Source organism: Rhodamnia argentea, chromosome 11 (assembly GCF_020921035.1).
Source record: "Rhodamnia argentea isolate NSW1041297 chromosome 11, ASM2092103v1, whole genome shotgun sequence".
Lineage (NCBI taxonomy): Eukaryota > Viridiplantae > Streptophyta > Magnoliopsida > Myrtales > Myrtaceae > Rhodamnia > Rhodamnia argentea.
Genome location: NC_063160.1, coordinates 22,072,845 through 22,090,488, shown reverse-complemented (window position 1 = coordinate 22,090,488; position 17,644 = coordinate 22,072,845). Strand labels below are relative to the sequence as shown.

Sequence of the window (17,644 nt, the reverse complement as noted above, 5' to 3'; positions counted from 1 at the left end):
CAATCAAATCTTAAAATTGATCACAAAAGTGACAATCGGATCTTCAAATTTTCACAAAGTACAATATACAGAATGACTTGGTTTCATAAATTTGACAAATTTTAAGATTTGATAGCATTTTTTTTTTAAATTCTAGGACTGAATTATATTTTCCGATAAGTTTTGGAATTTAATTACACTTTTTGAAAATTCAAGACTTAATTGCACTTCGACAAGTTTTAAAGCGTCCGATGCAGTTATCCTAATTGCATAAATCGAGAAAATTAGAAAATTTGGCTGAACTAAATAAACATATTAAAGAGGACTAAATTGCACCAGATACGGAAACTTCAAGAAGATCAAACCCATACTTAACCCTACTTGCCGATTGCGAAATTAATGAAAGTCGTGCTGATTCGACGTTGAATTTTCCACGTGTCGTGTAAAGACGACGATGCCATTGCCCGATCAGCACATCTGCGCAGCGGAATCTTTGAGTCCGGAGCGCGAAACGGAAAGTCGATGCGCATTCATAATTTCGTGAAAAATGTTGATAAAATTTCAAATACTATTTCATAACGAAAATGAGACTCGTAAATGTTTTTTTTTTGTCTGCAGCCCATACTCAAGAATTATACCCGTTAAAAATGAGTTATAAACTCGTTTCTTAACTCATATACGATAGGTCGAGTCATTATATATGTTAGTTATAATTTATACTCAATAAATGAGTCGTAAGTGGATTTAACATAATATGATTGTTAAATAGATTTATAATTTACTTAGACTTAGCCAACCTTTATTTTCTACATTGTTTGCGTATAACTTTTCCTATGTTGGGTTAAATATGGAAATATTTTAGAAGCACGAATCGAATCGGATATGGATAGGGTACGGGTCAAGTCCGACATATATCACTAGATTTGCATTGCATGAAAATGGGTAAAAAACGAATTAAATGAGCCTATTTGGATCGGTCGGTTTCGACCCGGCCTCAGTCACCCGTTTGGCGGGCCTATTGAATATTGCTTTCATGTGTCATGTTCAGAAAAACAACAAAGCCCCCCCGCATCTTTTGAAACTTTGCGAGAAATGAGAAGCCTTTAGTTTGTCAATGAGATTGTTAATGCTGTTCTTACATGATGGATTGATGAACGTTCTGTGATGGATTCGCGGAGTCAGTAGTGAGTCGAATGAAGCGCGTGCGTCATCATACAAATGCGCGAGATGGCTCTTCGAGGGAAAACTTCCGGATTCGGATGCGCTGAATGAACTCGGAAAGGATCATTATTCCTTACAATAGCAGAACAAAACTGCAGTGACGTACTGTCCCGAGAATTATTGGGGGCTCTATCATAAATGTATACGGAGCGTGCACTAAAAAAATGTCGCTAAATACGTCGCATGGAAAGCAGTATCGACGTTGCCATCGCGAGAAAGTTCCAACTGAATGTTCCCATATCTATCTTCGCCGCGTGGCGATTGCCGTTGTCACCGGAACTGGGCGGGGGAGCTGTTCAACGACCAACAACAGATATACATCGGGTGAGTTTCCGGGTACAGAGACCAAGAATGCGACGAGCAAAGTAGACAAAATCAGCGACGCTCGACACGATTCGGCCCGACACTATAGCAGGTGCGCACATGCGTGTGATCTCGGCATTAAAACTACTCGGACTTCATCAGGACACGCGCTCGACCAGTCTCTGACCTTTTCGATCGACTTGTCATGCTAGTTAACCGCGGACTAGATCAGCTAAAGTCGACGGAAGCCAAACAAAGTTCGTCGATCGTTAGCGGCAGGGGACACCCGTCTTACAGACATACCGTCTACATAGCTCGAATGTAGTCTACGCGTTTGATCTCAGGGCCTCTTGGAGAAACCTAAATCCTAGGACAGGGAGCGCTCGAAACAAATCGGAGGACTAAAAGTTAATCGCTTGAAAAATGCTAGCAAGGAGCACGTACCGGGACAAGTGGATTTCAGGTCGAGGGTCGTGAGGATGGTGTTCTGGCTCGTGTAACCGGCATAAGAACACGTCTCACTGCCGCAATTTGTCACGGTCGTGCTGCCGATGGTCAGATTATCGGCACCCGGGCACTGCATCAACGGGCACGTCGAATCACCCAAAGCCGCAATCTTGGAGGGCTGGCATTGTAATCTGAACCGCAACGAAACGAACCAAAGCACGGTGATGTCTTAGTAACTTGCAGATTCTTCAAACGAAAAAGGAACCGAACCGATGACTCGAAAACATTTGGCCGGAAAATAGATACCGACGTCCAGTTGTTCACGGAATCACAGCTGCACTGCACGCAGTTGTTGGCCGTGAAGGCGTAAGAGCCGTTCGGCACGAGCAGCGAGGCGTCCAGCGATCCGTTACTGATCTTGGAGGTACAAGCTGCACGATGATCGACACATCAGAGTCAATTACTCACGCAGAGTTACCAACATCGTTCGTCTTACTTCCATGGAAAAAAACAGAAGGATTTTACCTTGCAGACCCCGTCAACCAACAACGGTCGCCAACCGTTAAAACTAAGTTTCGCAAAAGAGGAGAGAGAGAGAGAGAGATCACCTTCAAGAGGGACGTCGAAAGCCGTGTCGGCCATGAGATCGATGGCGTTGGCCAACCCGTTCAGGTCCAGCAGGGTCTGCTCCGGCACGCCGAACTTCCAGGCAATCTCCTCCACAGAGCTTCCCTCCGCCACCACGTGGGCGTAGTGCACCACCCTCTGCCCATCCACTGGGTCGCAGCTGCACGGCAGCGGGATCCGCAGCTGCTGCCCGATTTTGATGAGGTTGGCGTTCTCGATGTGGTTCACTAGCTGGATGTCCTGGTACACCAGCAGGTACGAGAACACAATCGATGCGATGTAGTAGAGGCCGTCGTCCTTCTGAACTGTGTACACGGGGCCAGGGTACGATATACCCGACCCGTTCGAGCACCTGCACGTACGTACTCGTCAACAAAGTCGAGCATTTTACTTACGCAAGCATCTCTTCTTCAAGCTTAACCTTTTAATGAAGCGCGATGTGAAGAAACAGAGTTTGCCACTTCGAACGCAGTTTATTATGAAATGGGTCCACCCGACTCGAGTCGACTATGATTTGTTTTCTTTTCGTTTTTTTGGGGGGGGTTACCTGCAAGTGAAGGGGATGATGACGGTGTCTTGGGCCTGGACGGTGGTGGTGGGAGGGGCGGTGGGGCTGAGGTTGTTGGCGGCGAGGAGGGAGTGGAGGTGCTTGACGCCGAAGAGGGACTGGATGGACTTGACAGTGGTGGTGTTGGGGGATTTGTAGCCGACCAGCGCCTGGCAAGTGGCCTCAGGCTGGGAGGTGCAGCGGAAGCCGAGGGCGTGCGTCGCCGGTGCGAGCGCGCAGAGGAGGACGGAGAGGCACACGAGCACCGCGACGCACCTCATCTCTCTCTCTCTCTCTCTCTCTCTCTCTCTAAGAAAGATTTGTTCCTTCTTTTTGCGAGGATCGGTGAGGGTTGGGTTTCTGTTAGAGGAGGAGCAAAATGGAATGGCGACGCTTGAATTGGTGGCGAAGCAGCAAAGAAGAAAACGAGCGCATGACGATGAGCAAGAGTTGACCGGAGACTTTGGGGTTGACCTGGAAATGAGTGGATCGATGTTGACAAGTTTGGTGGGAAAAGGACATTCGCCGCTTCCTTTCGAGGAAATCCCTTCTCTCTCTCTCTCTCTCTCTCTATGGAGAACAGTAACAGCTGGTCAAATTGGCGAAGATCCAGCTGGGGTCTGAATTAAATTGAAAGGACTGCTTCTAAGTCTTTAAGTGAGTCCTGTCTACTTCAACTCTCCAAGTTTCTAATCTTTCAGTTGGTTTTACACGATCTGGAGCGGACTTATGCGAACCACCAAGCACGATCAAATTCAATAATTTCCAAGCTTGCTTTTGCGAGAGCACGAGTTTGATTTTCAAGAACCAAACGCATTTCTGGGGATTGGTCCATTCGTGACTGGCGTATCAACCTTTAGTCTCTAGATCGTCATCCGGAGTGACATGGGGCGGACATCCATCCTCTTTCCATGCCATTTGACCATATTCGAAAAACCCTTTTCGCATAGTAACTTTATAGGCAAGCCTGTTTCCATGAGCCCCTTTTTACCCGCCAACGACGGAGAAAAATGACGTCCAGACCGTGAACGTGCGACTTCTTTCCTAAGGTGGGGAAGAGACGGATACTAAATTTTGGGTGGAATGAGTCGCCAATGAGCCAGCTTTGGTACGCAACATATCGCGAGAGGAATTCCCATTTCAACCCGAAACTGGAGCATTGACGGGACGATCATTCTTGTATAGAACAAGTACATCGTCAGTGGAGCCTTCATTCGTCAAGAGAGGGTTCACATGATTACGTCTCGATTTGCTCTTATGATCTGAATACTTTCCACTCCATAATCTCGATTTGCTCTTGTGATCCGGATATTTATTCAACTCATGATTAACCTCATGTGATAATTTATCGGACCAGGATCGATTTGTTCTCGTGGCCTCGATAAATTTTTATTAAATTCATAATCTCGATTTGCTCTTGTGGCTTTAATATTTATTTAGTTCATAATCTCGATTTACTCTTGTGATCTAAATAGTTTTTCGAGTCATAATCTCGATTTGCTCTTGTGGCTTTAATATTTATTTAGTTCATAATCTCGATTTGCTCTTGTGATTTGAATTTTGTTACGGGTTCATAATCTCGATTTGCTCTTGTGATCCCGAAAAACATATCTTCAACACTACACATATCTTGCGCTGTCTCGCGTGAGGGAGAGGTCTCTGATAACAGATGGGCCCAAGACCTTGAAATCCTCGCATCAGAAGCTTGGAAATTAAGGGAATCATCAACTTATGAGGTATCCGGTGAAACAGGTATTCTAGTATGCGATCCGTGTGCGGGTTTCTTTAATATGGGAAAAAGAGAAGTTTTTGCACATGTTATTTACTGAATTGCGTACCATGCATCATTTCCTTTGCATCAAGAAAATGGGATTAGAACTCCCACAAAAATCATTATTTATCATTTTTATTGGCAAAATTTAGGTTTCAATTTTGGTCTTTAAGCGAAACCTCTGCGAACTTCCACTCAAAGAGGGGCAATTGTTGACACATAAATTTTGATTTTTATTTTTCACATGAAAATTAGGGATCAACCAAAAAATCATCTATTGCACATAGATAGTAGGAGCATTTGCATAAATTTGCACATTTTTGAACTGGCAGTGGACATGCTTAAATGTAAGTTCGGAACTTAGTTAATCGTGCCCGAGATTGGCTCGGTGAAACTTTAAACTTATCAAGTCCTCGGGAGCAGGGAATGTGTGCTCCGAAAATCCCAATGGAAAAATAGCACTATCCCTAGGGGAAATACAAATAAAAAAAAGTCAGTACAATTCTTCTGAAATTTAATCGATTTCTTGGCCGTGCAGCTTGCAATTTGATTGAAAGAAAACTTGGAAGGAAAATGTACATGTGCCCAAGAATTCGTTGGTAAAAATAATAAATAATAAAGGAAGATTGTGCACTAACGGAATCATTACAACTTGCCCACATGCTCGCATGAACGTGAGAATCGAGCCATTGATCTTCTGAACATGACCATATATTGCGAAAGATCTCACTCTCATGCATAAGTGGTTCACAGTTTGGGAAGAATACGATCATTTAGGACTTCGATTTTGAATGAAATATCTAAAGAGAGAAAATATATGATTCGGTCAGTAAAGGGCAACACAATTTGTGTTAAAACAAGAAAGAAAGAATTCACTCAAGGTATTTTCATGTGTCCATGGACATGAGAAAGAAGAAAGCAGAAGGAGGTGGAAGAAACAATATAAACTACAATATCTTAAGAAAATCAAGGCTTCTTCCTTGAGAATCCAAGACTACTTCGCCTATAAAAGGGGCACTCACGTCAGAATTTAGAGGGGGTTATGCTGAGAAAATAGAGAACGAAAAAGGGGAGAGAGTGATAGAGGTGCTCGACCAAGGAAGGTGCTCAACCGAACATCCCATTCGAAGACTTGGGCCACCATCCGCTCACCACCGGCGCATTCCAAGCAACCTTACCTAACGCCACCCTACTGTTGCGTCCCTTCAAGTTTCGGATCAGCCCCTATTCAGTGGGAATTTGGATCAAAAGAAGACTTTTAGGGTGAATTGCTAGTGCTGGAATTTTTGCTTAAAAAAAAAAAGGTAATTTCTTTCAACTTTTGATTGAAATACTTGTGATGATTTATTGACTTTACTTCGATGTCCGGTTGACATTTTTACATCTCGTCCGGTAACTCGTAGTCTCTACATTTTATGTCCTTATGCACATTTATTTATTCATGTGATTGATTGTTTGTTAAAATTTGCAATTAAATAAACAATCTTGCCCATAACACATGCTCCCTATTTGTGTGTTATCCCTCGGAAAATGTACATTAAAGGCAACATATGACTTCGATCTCGAAGTACGATCGTGCCCGTACGTGTGAATTAGATATCAAATCCTCGATCTCGAGGAGCGGATCGCTAATTCCTAAATAGAATTTCAAGGTTTGCCCTATGTATATAGGGATTACGGTAGTTCTATAATATATTCAATTGCTAACCCTAATCTCGGGGATGTTGTGAATAAAAATCGGAATTTCGGATTTAAAGGTGTTTTAAGGGCAATATTGTTTATTTTTGTTCAAATTTCACTGTTTTCATGGTTTAAATAATTTCCTAAAAAATCCCAAAAAAGATGCCACGTTTTCTTAAGCTAAATCACATTTCTCTTCACTTTTTGCATGAGAATAACTCTAATAAAATTAGGACTTTGAGAAATCAATTTCTTAAGTTAAATTAGATGTTACTTCACATTAGGGTAGTTTTTACTTTTATTTTTTCATAAATCCGAAAATACACAAAAATATACCAAAAAATACCATTCACGTTGCACAGCATCATAGTTTAGTTTGCATTATTATATTTTCCTTGTCATACATATTTGCCATGTCACGCATTTTTGCCATGTCATTACATCTCACATGTCATATAGGTAGATTGTATTAGCATTGCATTTAATAAAAGAAACCCCAAAAAAAAAAATTAATCCAAATCATCAAACTAAGGATTTTTCATGAAAATCGAGTACCGAAAGGGCATTAATTGAAAAGTTAATGTAACCAAGTCCTCGAATCCATTTAATCTTTGGTTTGTATGAAATAAAGTATTTTCTCCCGAATACTTTATTTAGGTTTCTAATCTACCTAGCATAAAAGATTAGTGGCGGCTCTAATTTAAAATCTTAGCATATAATTAAACCTAAGTCGCGATTCGGTAGAACTTGGAAGAGTCCGAATTAGGTTAGTTAATCTAATTAACCTAATAATCCGTTAACCTGAAAAAACCAATTTTTAGGTCACGACAGCCTTCGGTTTGTCAATGAGATTGTTAATGCTATTCTTACATGATGGATCGAAGAACGTTACGTGATGGATTCGCGGAGTCCGTAGCAAGTCGAATGAAGCACGTGCGTCATCATGGAAATGTGCGAGATGGCTCTTCGAGCGAAAACATTCGGATTCAGATGCGCTGAATGAACTCCGAACGGATCATTATTCCTTACAATTGCAGAACAAAACCGTAGTGATGTACTGTCCCGAGAATTATTGAGGCTCTATCATAAATGTATACGGAGCGTGCACGAAAAATGTCGCTAAATACGTCGCACGAAAAGCAGTATCGACGTCACCGTCGCGAGGAAGTTCCAACTAAATGTTCCCATATCTATCTTCGCCGCATGGTTATTGCCGTTGTCACCGGAACTGGGCGGGGGAGCTGTTCAACGACCAACAACAGATATGCATCGGGGTGAGTTTTCGGGTACAGAGACGAATAATGCGACGAGCAAAGCAGACAAAATCGGCAATGCTCGACACAATTCGGCCCGACACTATAGCAGGTGCGCACATGCCCGTGATCTCGGCATTAAAACTACTCGGACTTCATCAGGACACGCGCTCGACCAGTCTCTGACCTTTTCGATCGACTTGTCATGCTAGTTAACCGCGGACTAGATCAGCTAAAGTCGACGGAAGCCAAACAAAGTTCGTCAATCATTAGCGGCAGGGGACACCCGTCTTGCGGACATACCGTCTACATCGCTCGAATGTAGTCTACGCGTTTGATCTCGGGGCCTCTTGGAGAAACCTAAATCCTAGGACAGGGAGCGCTCGAAACAAATCGGAGGACTAAAAGTTAATCGCTTGAAAAATGCTAGCAAGGAGCACGTACCGGGACAAGTGGATTTCGTGTCGAGGGTCGTGAGGATGGTGTTCTGGCTCGTGTAACCGGCATAAGAACACGTCGCACTGCTGCAAGACGCCACGGTCGTGTTGCCGATGGTCAGATTATCGGCACCCGGGCACTGCATCAACGGGCACTTCGAATCACCCAAAGCCGCAATCTTGGAGGGCTGGCATTGTAATCTGAACCGCAACGAAACGAACCAAAGCACGGTGATGTCTTAGTAACTTGCAGATTCTTCAAACGAAAAAGGAACCGAACCGATGACTCGAAAACATTTGGCCGGAAAATAGATACCGACGTCCAGTTATTCACGGAATCACAGCTGCACTGCACGCAGTTGTTGGCCGTGAAGGCGTAAGAGCCGTTCGGCACGAGCAGCGAGGCGTCCAGCGATCCGTTACCGATCTTGGAGGTACAAGCTGCACGATGATCGACACATCAGAGTCAATTACTCACACAGAGTTACCAAAATCGCTCGCCTTACTTCCATCGGAAAAAACAGAAGGATTTTATCTTGCAGACCCCGTCAACCAACAACGGTCACCAACCGTTAAAACTAATTTTCGCAAGAGAGAGAGAGAGAGAGATCACCTTTAAGAGGGACGTCGAAAGCCGTGTCGGCCATGAGATCTTTGGCGCTGGCCAACCCATTCAGGTCCAGCAGGGTCTGCTCCGGCGCGCCGAACTTCCTGGCAATCTCCTCCACAGAGCTTCCCTCCGCCACCACGTGGGCGTAGTGCACCACCCTCTGCCCATCCACTGGGTCGCAGCTGCACGGCAGCGGGATCCGCAGCAGCTGCCCGATTTTGATGAGGTTGGCGTTCTCGATGTGGTTCACTAGCTGGATGTCCTGGTACACCAGCAGGTACGAGAACACAAACGACGCGATGTAGTAGAGGCCGTCGTCCTTCTGGACTGTGTACACGGGGCCAGGGTACGATATACCCGACCCGTTCGAGCATCTGCACGTACGTCCTCGTCAACAAAGTCGAGCATTTTACTTACGCAAGCATCTCTTCTTCAAGCTTAAGCTTTTAATGAAGCGCGATGTGAAGAAACAGAGGTTGCCACTTCGAACGCAGTTTATTATGAAATGGGTCCACTCGACTCGAGTCGATCATGATTTGTTTTCTTTTCGTTTTTTTTCGGGGGGGTTACCTGCAAGTGAAGGGGATGATGACGGTGTCTTGGGCCTGGACGGTGGTGGTGGGAGGCGCGGTGGGGCTGAGGTTGTTGGCGGCGAGGAGGGAGTGGAGGTACTTGACGCCGAAGAGGGACTGGATGGACCTGAGGGTGGTGGTGTTGGGGGATTTGTAGCCGACCAGCGCCTGGCAAGTGGCCTCAGGCTGGGAGGTGCAGCGGAAGCCGAGGGCGTACGTCGCCGGCGCGAGCGCGCAGAGGAGGACGGAGAGGCACACGAGCACCGCGACGCACCCCATCTCTCTCTCTCTCTCTCTCTCTCTCTCTAAGAAAGATTTGTTCCTTCTTTTTGCGAGGATCGGTGAGGGTTGAGTTTCTGTTAGAGGAGGAGCAAAATGGAATGGCGACGCTTGAAATGGTGGCGAAGCAGCAAAGTAGAAAACGAGCGCATGACGATGAGCAAGAGTTGACCGGAGACTTTGGGGTTGACCTGAGAATGAGTGGATCGATGTTGACAAATTTGGTGGGAGAAGGAAATTTGCCGCTTCCTTTCGAGAAAATCCCTCCCCCTCCCCCTTCTCTCTCTGTCTCTCTCTATGGAGAACAGGAACAGCTGGTCAAATTGGTGAAGATCCAGCTGGGGTCTGAATTAAATTGAAAGGACTGCTTCTAAGTCTTTAAGTGAGTCCTGTCCACTTCAACTCTCCATGTTTCTAATATTTCATTTGGTTATACAGGATCTGGAGCGGACTTATGCGAACGACCAAGCACGGTCAAATTCAATAATTTTCCAAGCTTGCTTTTGCGAGAGCACGAGTTTGATTTTCAAGAACCAAACGCATTTATGGGGATTGGTCCATTCGTGACTGGCGTATCAACCTTAAGTCTCTAGATCGTCATCCGGAGTGCCATGCGGTGGACATCCATCCGCTTTCCATGCCATTTGACCATATTCGAAAAACCCTTTTCGCATAATAACTTTACAGGCAAGCCTGTTTCCATGAGCCCCTTTTTACCCGCCAACGACGGAGAAAAATGACGTCCAGACCGTGAACGTGCGACTTCTTTCCTAAGGTGGGGAAGAGACGGATACTAAATTTTGGGTGGAATGAGTCGCCAATGAGCCAGCTTTGGTACGCAACATATCGCGAGAGGAATTCCCATTTCAACCCGAAACTGGAGCATTGACGGGACGATCATTCTTGTTTAGAACAAGCACAACGTCAGCGGAGCCTTCATTAGTCAAGAGAGGGGTTCACATGATTACGTCTCGATTCGCTTAGGAGATGGACCGCTGGCACCGGACGAGGATAATGATGTTTTCCCCCTTTTGGCCTTCGAATAGTCCAGCTAATTGAGACAAGTCAACGTCAATGCCCTTGACAATCTGTCATAGGAAAATGATACAATTCCACGATCGTGTTCGGGAATCGTTCGTACTTAGAATCTGACATTGGGCAGGAAAAGCCGGGAGTCCTACCTAGCGCGACTCTCCGGTAAGATTTTGATTGAGCAAAAATTCGGGAGACTATACAATGCCTCTGCGCTTAATAAAAACACCCTGCAGATCCTGGACATCACCGCCACCACATGCACTGATAACCTCCTAACAGAAGATTGCTTAATCTACTTGCTATTTCAAGGAAGAAACTGTTGGGAGGACTCTTTTTGCAAATGAAAAACCTCGACCATCTCAGGCAAAAGTCAAGAATTACAATCTCGAACATCTATACATGCAAATGATTAAGGGAACGAAGAAAGAAGCATGGTTAAAAAGTAGTTAGCAGCAATCCACACTAGTTCTCACTTGCCACAGCAGGTCAATGTCCTAAAGACGAGACAAATCATACCTACAGTCTCAAAATTGTAGACAGTAGCCCTCAAATGAAGATAACTAGATACGCATGCCCTTTGTGTGCTGATTTGGTCTCCCACAGTCGTCAGTTCTTGTCCAGACTCGTGTCATAACTCATCGCACCTTTCAAGAGAAGCTAAGAGGGCCTGCTTTCGCTAAAAACTTATTCTCTAGCAAAATGATCCGAAGGAGAAAATCTAACAACTTGCTTTGGAAAAAATATGCCTACTACGTTAAAACCGGCGAAGCATGTATTTGATCGGGCAATCAGATCTAAGGCATTAACAAATGCTATACAGCAGGAGTACTACCAGCTGAAATGATCAACAAAATTCCTCACTTCTCCTCAAGTCGCTGCAGCACCAACTCAGCAAAGCTCCGTTGCCTGTTTGTAGAAAGAAAAATCAAATAGAGCAAACATAGTAGCCAGTTACCATGTAACTATGCAAAGGCTCACACACACTCAAACCCCCCGACCCCTCAAACAAAATAAGGGGAAGTTGATGGGATGCTCCAGTATCATTGTTTGGTGCAAATTGCCAAATCAAACTGGATCTTAGAAAATGGACTAGATTTGACTTACTTCCCTTCTCTATGCTTGGGGCTAGGGCGGGAGTATTTCAGATATCCATCCCAAGGAACCTTTTTCAAACCAGCTCGAGCAGATATGATGTCCCGGACCCTGTACAAGAGTGACATAGTAGTACAAAGAGAAGGTTGTCGACATCAAAGTTGCCCATCAAGCCACCCAATATAGGAAACTAAAGTACCCTCAGCCTAATAACCTTGCAGCATATTGTGCATAAAAAGTGAACAATTACCTCTCTGCAAACTCAATTGGTGTCTCACCGGGTTTCAAGGTTTGGGGTTCCAAGTACCAGACATCACAAACAACAGCCCAGGATGTCATAAGCTGCAGCAGATGCTTTGTGAAAGATTGTCTGCATACAGAGTGACTGGGGCATTAGCCTCCAATTGCTGCTAATGAACCAATATGATATAGAAGAGGCATTTCACTGATTCAGACAAGATTTTTCTACCTACATAGATGCATCGAATAATTATTAGCCTCGAATATGGCAAAGAAGTCATGCCATTTTGTTAGTTACCACTGAAAAAGTTAAGTGTTTTGGAAATTCAGCTAATCCTTCACTCTATGTCCATAAAATTACATGGAGTTATGGGAAGAGTGCCCTCGAGGCATTTGTTAAGCAGCTAAATAAAGGGAGTTTCAAATTCCAGAATACTATTCTTGTGATTAGTGCAATCTGTGCTTTCAAAAGTGGAACTTCCCTTATTGGACATGCTTAACAAGTGTTCCCAAGGCATTCATTTATGGCCAATAAGTACAAACTGTACAACATAAGTTCTTGTAGGCAGTCCCATACTTCCTGCTGTTCCAAAAGGCATCCACGAAGATCTTATTGTACTTGATTGCGATAGGGCAAACAGTGCATCCAAGCTCAAATGCACCCTAGGTATCATGAAGACAGAATCAGTTTCAAACAAACAGCCTATTAAAAAATTAGTCATTGCACATATCTTTTTATCGAAATTTGGAGCAGTAAATTATCAAAGACATCCAAGAAGCATGCAATCTGAAGCAACGAGCTATTTCATAGGAAAAACATTTACAGTAAACGATCAAATGTTGACATATAGAGAAATTACGACCCAGAGTACTGCCCAATTTAGGACGAGGACATACAGATCCATTCTTTATGATGGCTCTCTGCATAGGAAACAATAATTTAAAGTACCTTTTTGAACATGACAGTATAGTGATTGTTCACACAAGTCCCTTCAGGAAATATGAGAAGAGGGTTGTTATCAGTTCCCTGTACGTGATCTCTCAACCTGAAAATTTTAACAGATATCTACATAGCAATTCACCGTAATCAAATTGAGCAATGCTTGTGCTGCACCTGTGCTCTTACTTTTTTGCCACAATTTCACGATCTTTGGCCTCACTTCGATTAAACCAGATGCATCCTACACTCTCCAAAATAGTGCTTTGCAGTAGTCCTATGAAAGAAACAAAATTAAGAGTTCATAATCACTCTAGCAATTGAGGACTACAAGGAGTAACCAATGCATCTTCAAAGAACATGTGAGATTTTGAGGAACCACTACCAATTGTTCTAAAAGCTTAAGCTGTTAGATGAGGTGTGATTTACTGTTTATTATTCTATCACAGCGTATGTACAGCAATGTTTTAGGGTTCTCTCACCGAAAAAGAAAATGTGAAACTCTGGTAAAACTCTCGATGCCCTACGAAAGATAAAGATATCCCGAATATATTGAGCATACACTACAATCTACTAACCAACCCATCCAGGATGCTTCTGCATAATAACAGCGAAGGCAGTCATTTGCTCCAAGACGATGAAATCGATCATGGAGGTGTGGTTGGCAACAAAAACCTGTTCAACACACAAAATTAAATTTAAACTGCATGAAGTCCCTATACATGAATAAAAATTGTAACTCACAGGACATGGAAAAAGTGAAAAGATAAACATCAACAGTTTAGTTTTATTACCTGTTTGGGCCGAATGCTTGGCCGTGGCCCATGGTATTTGACCACCCCAGTCCATGAAGCGACAAAGAAGCTGCAAATTAACTCCACCAGCAACCTCTGCAAGGACCAAAGCATCAGAAAACTTTTTGACTTAAAGCGTCTAATAGCTAGCTGCAACAAGAAACCTCGTGAGAAAGCTCAATCACTTAGAAGAACATAAGGAAAGGTTAGTCGGACACTAGTAGCCTTCAAGCACATTGGATATAAGATGCGTGTCAAATACATGGTCCCTCCAAAGCCCCTCCCCCAAACAAGGCACACAGCATGCGTGCATAAAATCCCCAAAAGAAAAAAACATAGAAAATAAGAAGGTCCGCATGAATGAGAGAAGTACCTCATACTTCTGAAAGGTTTAGCTTGTAAAGAAAAAGGAAACATGAAATATGGATACCCAACAATGAAGCGTAAAGTTAAATAAGATAAAGGAAACGTTGCGTATAAATCCCAAATAAACGGTCGAGAAGTTCAAAAGTGGGAAAAGTGGAATCTGATTTGCACCCAAAGAATGGAACTCAATCCGACCTAGTAAGGAAATCAAAAGGGAAAAAGCCCCCAACCAGCGATACAAAAATAAACAGACTAAACAACCCACAGATGTAAGTGAAAATAGCAACATCGTTAACAAAAGTGCATTCACCTCCAGCTTCTTTCTCAGTGCATCATGCCCTTTAAGCATAGAATGAACAAGGGCAAATGATGAGAGGAATATTATCCACCCGATTGTCAATACTAAAATCCTGCAGTCAAAGATCATTAAATCAAAACCTGTACCAAGAGAGGCCACTATGATGACTTCCAAAAGTATAATGACAATGATAATTTTGGAAACTTAAAGCACAATGCAGATATTCCCAAACCCCTTAAGATAAGAAAGAAGAGGAAGAAGGAGGAGGAGGAGGAGGAGGAGGAGAAAGAACGAGAAGAAGGAGAAGAAGAAGGAGAAGATCCATTCATTTTCTGTCCCTTAAAGCACCAGACATCATCCATATGCGATGTAACGTCAATTTAGTCATGTCAGTTTCCATATTGCCTAAGAAAGGTATCACACCGACAAGATGAACAATAAAGCTGCAGGACAAAATGGAAGGCCCTTTCAGTAGGCGTTATGTCGAAGGACATGGTAAATACAAGTAGAACAACCAAAATACAAGTTGGTCCTAGCAAAACATTTTCTCCCATGTAAGAGCCTAGCACCATTCAGTTTCCGACAATGAAGGGCCCAGAACTTTTGAGTGCCGCAACATAGATTGACTAGACATCACAATAGACAAAAATTGCCACAGCTATGGTGACTATCAATTGTCGCCGCATCACAGTTTCCACATAAATTTGCCAGAAACTGTAATCTCCAAATTGAAAAACTCAAAAGCCCTCAATGTAAGAACCTAATATTCAACAAAGGGCTTTTTGTCGGATGCGTTCATGCATTAGACCTGTTTTAAGACTTATACATTGTGATAATTATTGAAAAAAAACCAATTAGAAATAAAATCCAAAAAGGCCAAAGTTAACAGATAGATTAAAGCAAAGTTTCATGGGACATGCCCAATAAGTGCAAGCAAGCATGAAGAAACAATTCCTTTATAAACTAAAGCTGAAAACCCTGTTTCATCCTTGATGATGTACTCATGAACTGATGCGCCACTTATATTCAAAAGAACAAGATTCATGGCAATTTAACTCATTTGAAAAAACATGCTAAGATTAGTAACAAACGTAGACCAACATGAAACATAAAAGTTAGAAATGCACATTACTATCGTTCTGTTCGTCATTTTCTTGATCAGATATAGATTTCAGGATTAGCAACCCGGATTCAGTGAAGTGAATTTCTATCGGTGCGTCACATTCAAATAGAATTTAACAGACTTTTGAGCGACTAACCTTGCTGGGAACAGGATCAAGTACCGAACCAGCACCCCGAAGCACCACAGCGGGAAGAGATATATGTTCCAGTTCCAAGGTTCCGGCGGATTCGACTTGAAACACCGCGTGAAAGAGTCCTGGCCCGACCATTACAAAACAACTCCCAAATCAAACGGCGTCGACCAAGGCGGCCTCGAAACGCGGATGCTCGCATTTTCGGTTTACAACGAATCCTACACAAAGCCAAGTGAAGCACGACTTACATCGATGATAGCACCGGCAGCCTCGGTCAGAGTCGGCGTGACATCAAGCAAATCGCGCCTGCCAACCAAAAGAAACGAACGGTCAGAAAAGCGCCGGACGCTACTGATCTCGGTCGGTCTGGTGCAAATGACTGGAAAAGAAGAACGGGTGGCTAAAACTGGGAGCAACTTCCGCGAGAGCTCAATCGCACACGCGGTCCATCGTTTCCGAACCAGCAAACGATCGAGAGAGGGAGGGAGGGAGGGAGGGAGGGAGAACGGACAGGCGGAGCTTGCCGCGAGGCTCGTGGATGGAGGATCCGGAAGGGAGGTAATCCTCGATGTTGGGGCGATCCAGGTCCAGTTCGGAGCTCGAGGTCTTAAGGTTCCCGGGGCTCGCCATGGTCGGCCTCGCTTGCTTCCGCCACCTCCACCTCTTCGCGGGCAGGAGACAGAACTGGCTCACAGTCGCGCTTAGCTTTCCCCACGCACACGCACGTCAAGGCATCTTTCAGGATGTTTCTGTCACCCTGGGAACGGGAACGGTGATTGAATTTTTCTCGACCACCCTGAATTTCCCTTCGCTCATTTTGGGTTTTTATTTAATGAGATATTTTCTCCTTTTCTTCTTTTTTTTTTTTTTCGAAAACCAGATATTTTCCCTTTTTTTTTATCGGAAAAAAACGAGATATGCTCGCCGAGTCCTAAAATTTTAAAAAAAATTACAATTGAATTCTAAAACTTACAAAAAAATACATTCGAATCCTAAAATTTATCAAATTGATGTAATTGAATACCGACGTGACTTTAAAAAATTTCCAAAAAAAATAAATAAATCATCCCCCTTTTCCTAAACTCACACTTATTATTAGCGTCTCTTACTTTGCCCAAAAAAAAAAAAAACGTACGTGTGACCAAGACATCTGTTAGATATACTTTACTTGAAATAATTTAATTTTTAAAAGAGCAGTTATGCATAATATAAGATTCACCTGGAATCGGAAAAATTTTCTTAATTGACCGCTTATTAAATGCGCTCGGAACACTTGTGAGCGAAAATGTTCGAAAGAACTCGCATATTAGATCAACCCATCCACAACATTTGAGATTTTGAAAAATTTTACACCGTGCATATCTTTCAACGGTATGGAATATGATGACATAGGCTTCGATTATTTCGCGAAAGAGAGGAGAGAGAGAGAGAGAGTGATTTGTAAAGTATTTTTCTAAGAAAATCGTTTATACCGCTCAAATAATTAGTTAATTAAAAATGTTTTCATTATCGACAGCGATTATACATTTTCATGGATAATAAAAGTATTTTTGATTCGATCGGTTTTACAAGCGATAAGGAGATCATTTTAAAGAGAAAATATTTTCTGAATCATTTATTTTTCGTGAAATTAAGGCATCCATAAAGTACGGTGTGATATGATTTCAAGGAGAAAGATAGAGATTCACAACGTACATATGCTTTTGATAAAATTCCCCTTTTTATATGGATAAGAACTCTCGCTTATCCGTGTCATTGCTCGTAGATATTATTATGGCCATCGTCCGAAAAAGGGGATACGATTTGAGTGTCCTGGAAGGAAAACATTAGATGAAATTCACACGACACGGTATGGGAATTCCAAGAGTTTTGTTTAGCTCTTTTGGTAATTGATTAGTAA

General features: G+C 43.1%; 3 protein-coding genes across 5 annotated transcripts; all 3 read right to left on the bottom strand.

Annotated features, from left to right (window-relative positions):
* Nucleotides 1-1,139: 1,139 nt before the first annotated feature.
* LOC115732468 (lysM domain-containing GPI-anchored protein 2-like) lies at nucleotides 1,140-9,924 on the bottom strand. Of its 2 annotated transcripts, XM_048272865.1 has the most exons (6): nucleotides 9,446-9,924; nucleotides 8,879-9,249; nucleotides 8,586-8,706; nucleotides 8,273-8,466; nucleotides 1,370-1,492; nucleotides 1,140-1,322 (listed from the first exon to the last, which is right to left on the bottom strand). In XM_048272865.1, the coding sequence occupies exons 1-5, from the start codon at nucleotides 9,724-9,726 to the stop codon at nucleotides 1,371-1,373; spliced, it is 1,089 nt and encodes a 362-aa protein (XP_048128822.1). In that variant the 5' UTR covers nucleotides 9,727-9,924; the 3' UTR covers nucleotides 1,140-1,322; nucleotide 1,370. The 2 variants fall into 2 exon arrangements, with proteins under 2 accessions (XP_048128822.1, XP_030518969.2); XM_030663109.2 differs by lacking the exons at nucleotides 1,140-1,322; nucleotides 1,370-1,492 and adding an exon at nucleotides 7,572-7,816 and having other exon boundaries at nucleotides 9,446-9,922.
* LOC115735724 (lysM domain-containing GPI-anchored protein 2-like) lies at nucleotides 1,499-3,592 on the bottom strand. The gene is made up of 4 exons (XM_048272866.1): nucleotides 3,125-3,592; nucleotides 2,559-2,929; nucleotides 2,261-2,381; nucleotides 1,499-2,141 (listed from the first exon to the last, which is right to left on the bottom strand). Exons 1-4 carry the CDS (start codon nucleotides 3,403-3,405, stop codon nucleotides 1,871-1,873), a joined length of 1,044 nt encoding a protein of 347 aa, XP_048128823.1. The 5' UTR covers nucleotides 3,406-3,592; the 3' UTR covers nucleotides 1,499-1,870.
* A 1,168-nt stretch (nucleotides 9,925-11,092) lies between the features above and the next one.
* On the bottom strand, nucleotides 11,093-16,528 carry LOC115735827 (glycerol-3-phosphate acyltransferase 9). Of its 2 annotated transcripts, XM_030667251.2 has the most exons (13): nucleotides 16,256-16,528; nucleotides 15,993-16,050; nucleotides 15,748-15,866; nucleotides 14,501-14,600; nucleotides 13,825-13,920; nucleotides 13,609-13,705; nucleotides 13,220-13,307; nucleotides 13,043-13,139; nucleotides 12,671-12,756; nucleotides 12,104-12,223; nucleotides 11,866-11,964; nucleotides 11,594-11,667; nucleotides 11,093-11,428 (listed from the first exon to the last, which is right to left on the bottom strand). In XM_030667251.2, exons 1-12 carry the CDS (start codon nucleotides 16,372-16,374, stop codon nucleotides 11,619-11,621), a joined length of 1,128 nt encoding a protein of 375 aa, XP_030523111.1. In that variant the 5' UTR covers nucleotides 16,375-16,528; the 3' UTR covers nucleotides 11,093-11,428; nucleotides 11,594-11,618. The 2 variants fall into 2 exon arrangements, with proteins under 2 accessions (XP_030523111.1, XP_030523110.1); XM_030667250.2 differs by having other exon boundaries at nucleotides 11,093-11,667.
* Between the last annotated feature and the right edge of the window lie 1,116 nt (nucleotides 16,529-17,644).

Coding starts and splice junctions, on each gene's coding strand:
- LOC115735827 (XM_030667250.2), bottom strand. CDS start 16,374: ATGGCGAGCCCCGGGAACCTTAAGACCTCGAGCTCCGAACTGGACCTG. Junction 13,921..14,500: donor CACTGAGAAAGAAGCTGGAG/GTGAATGCACTT, acceptor TGGTCCTTGCAG/AGGTTGCTGGTGGAGTTAAT. Junction 12,224..12,670: donor GCCTTTTGGAACAGCAGGAA/GTATGGGACTGC, acceptor CTCTGTATGCAG/ACAATCTTTCACAAAGCATC.
- LOC115732468 (XM_048272865.1), bottom strand. CDS start 9,726: ATGGGGTGCGTCGCGGTGCTCGTGTGCCTCTCCGTCCTCCTCTGCGCG. Junction 8,707..8,878: donor TTTCGACGTCCCTCTTAAAG/GTGATCTCTCTC, acceptor ATCATCGTGCAG/CTTGTACCTCCAAGATCGGT. Junction 8,467..8,585: donor GATTCCGTGAATAACTGGAC/GTCGGTATCTAT, acceptor GTTGCGGTTCAG/ATTACAATGCCAGCCCTCCA.
- LOC115735724 (XM_048272866.1), bottom strand. CDS start 3,405: ATGAGGTGCGTCGCGGTGCTCGTGTGCCTCTCCGTCCTCCTCTGCGCG. Junction 2,382..2,558: donor TTTCGACGTCCCTCTTGAAG/GTGATCTCTCTC, acceptor ATCATCGTGCAG/CTTGTACCTCCAAGATCAGT. Junction 2,142..2,260: donor GATTCCGTGAACAACTGGAC/GTCGGTATCTAT, acceptor GTTGCGGTTCAG/ATTACAATGCCAGCCCTCCA.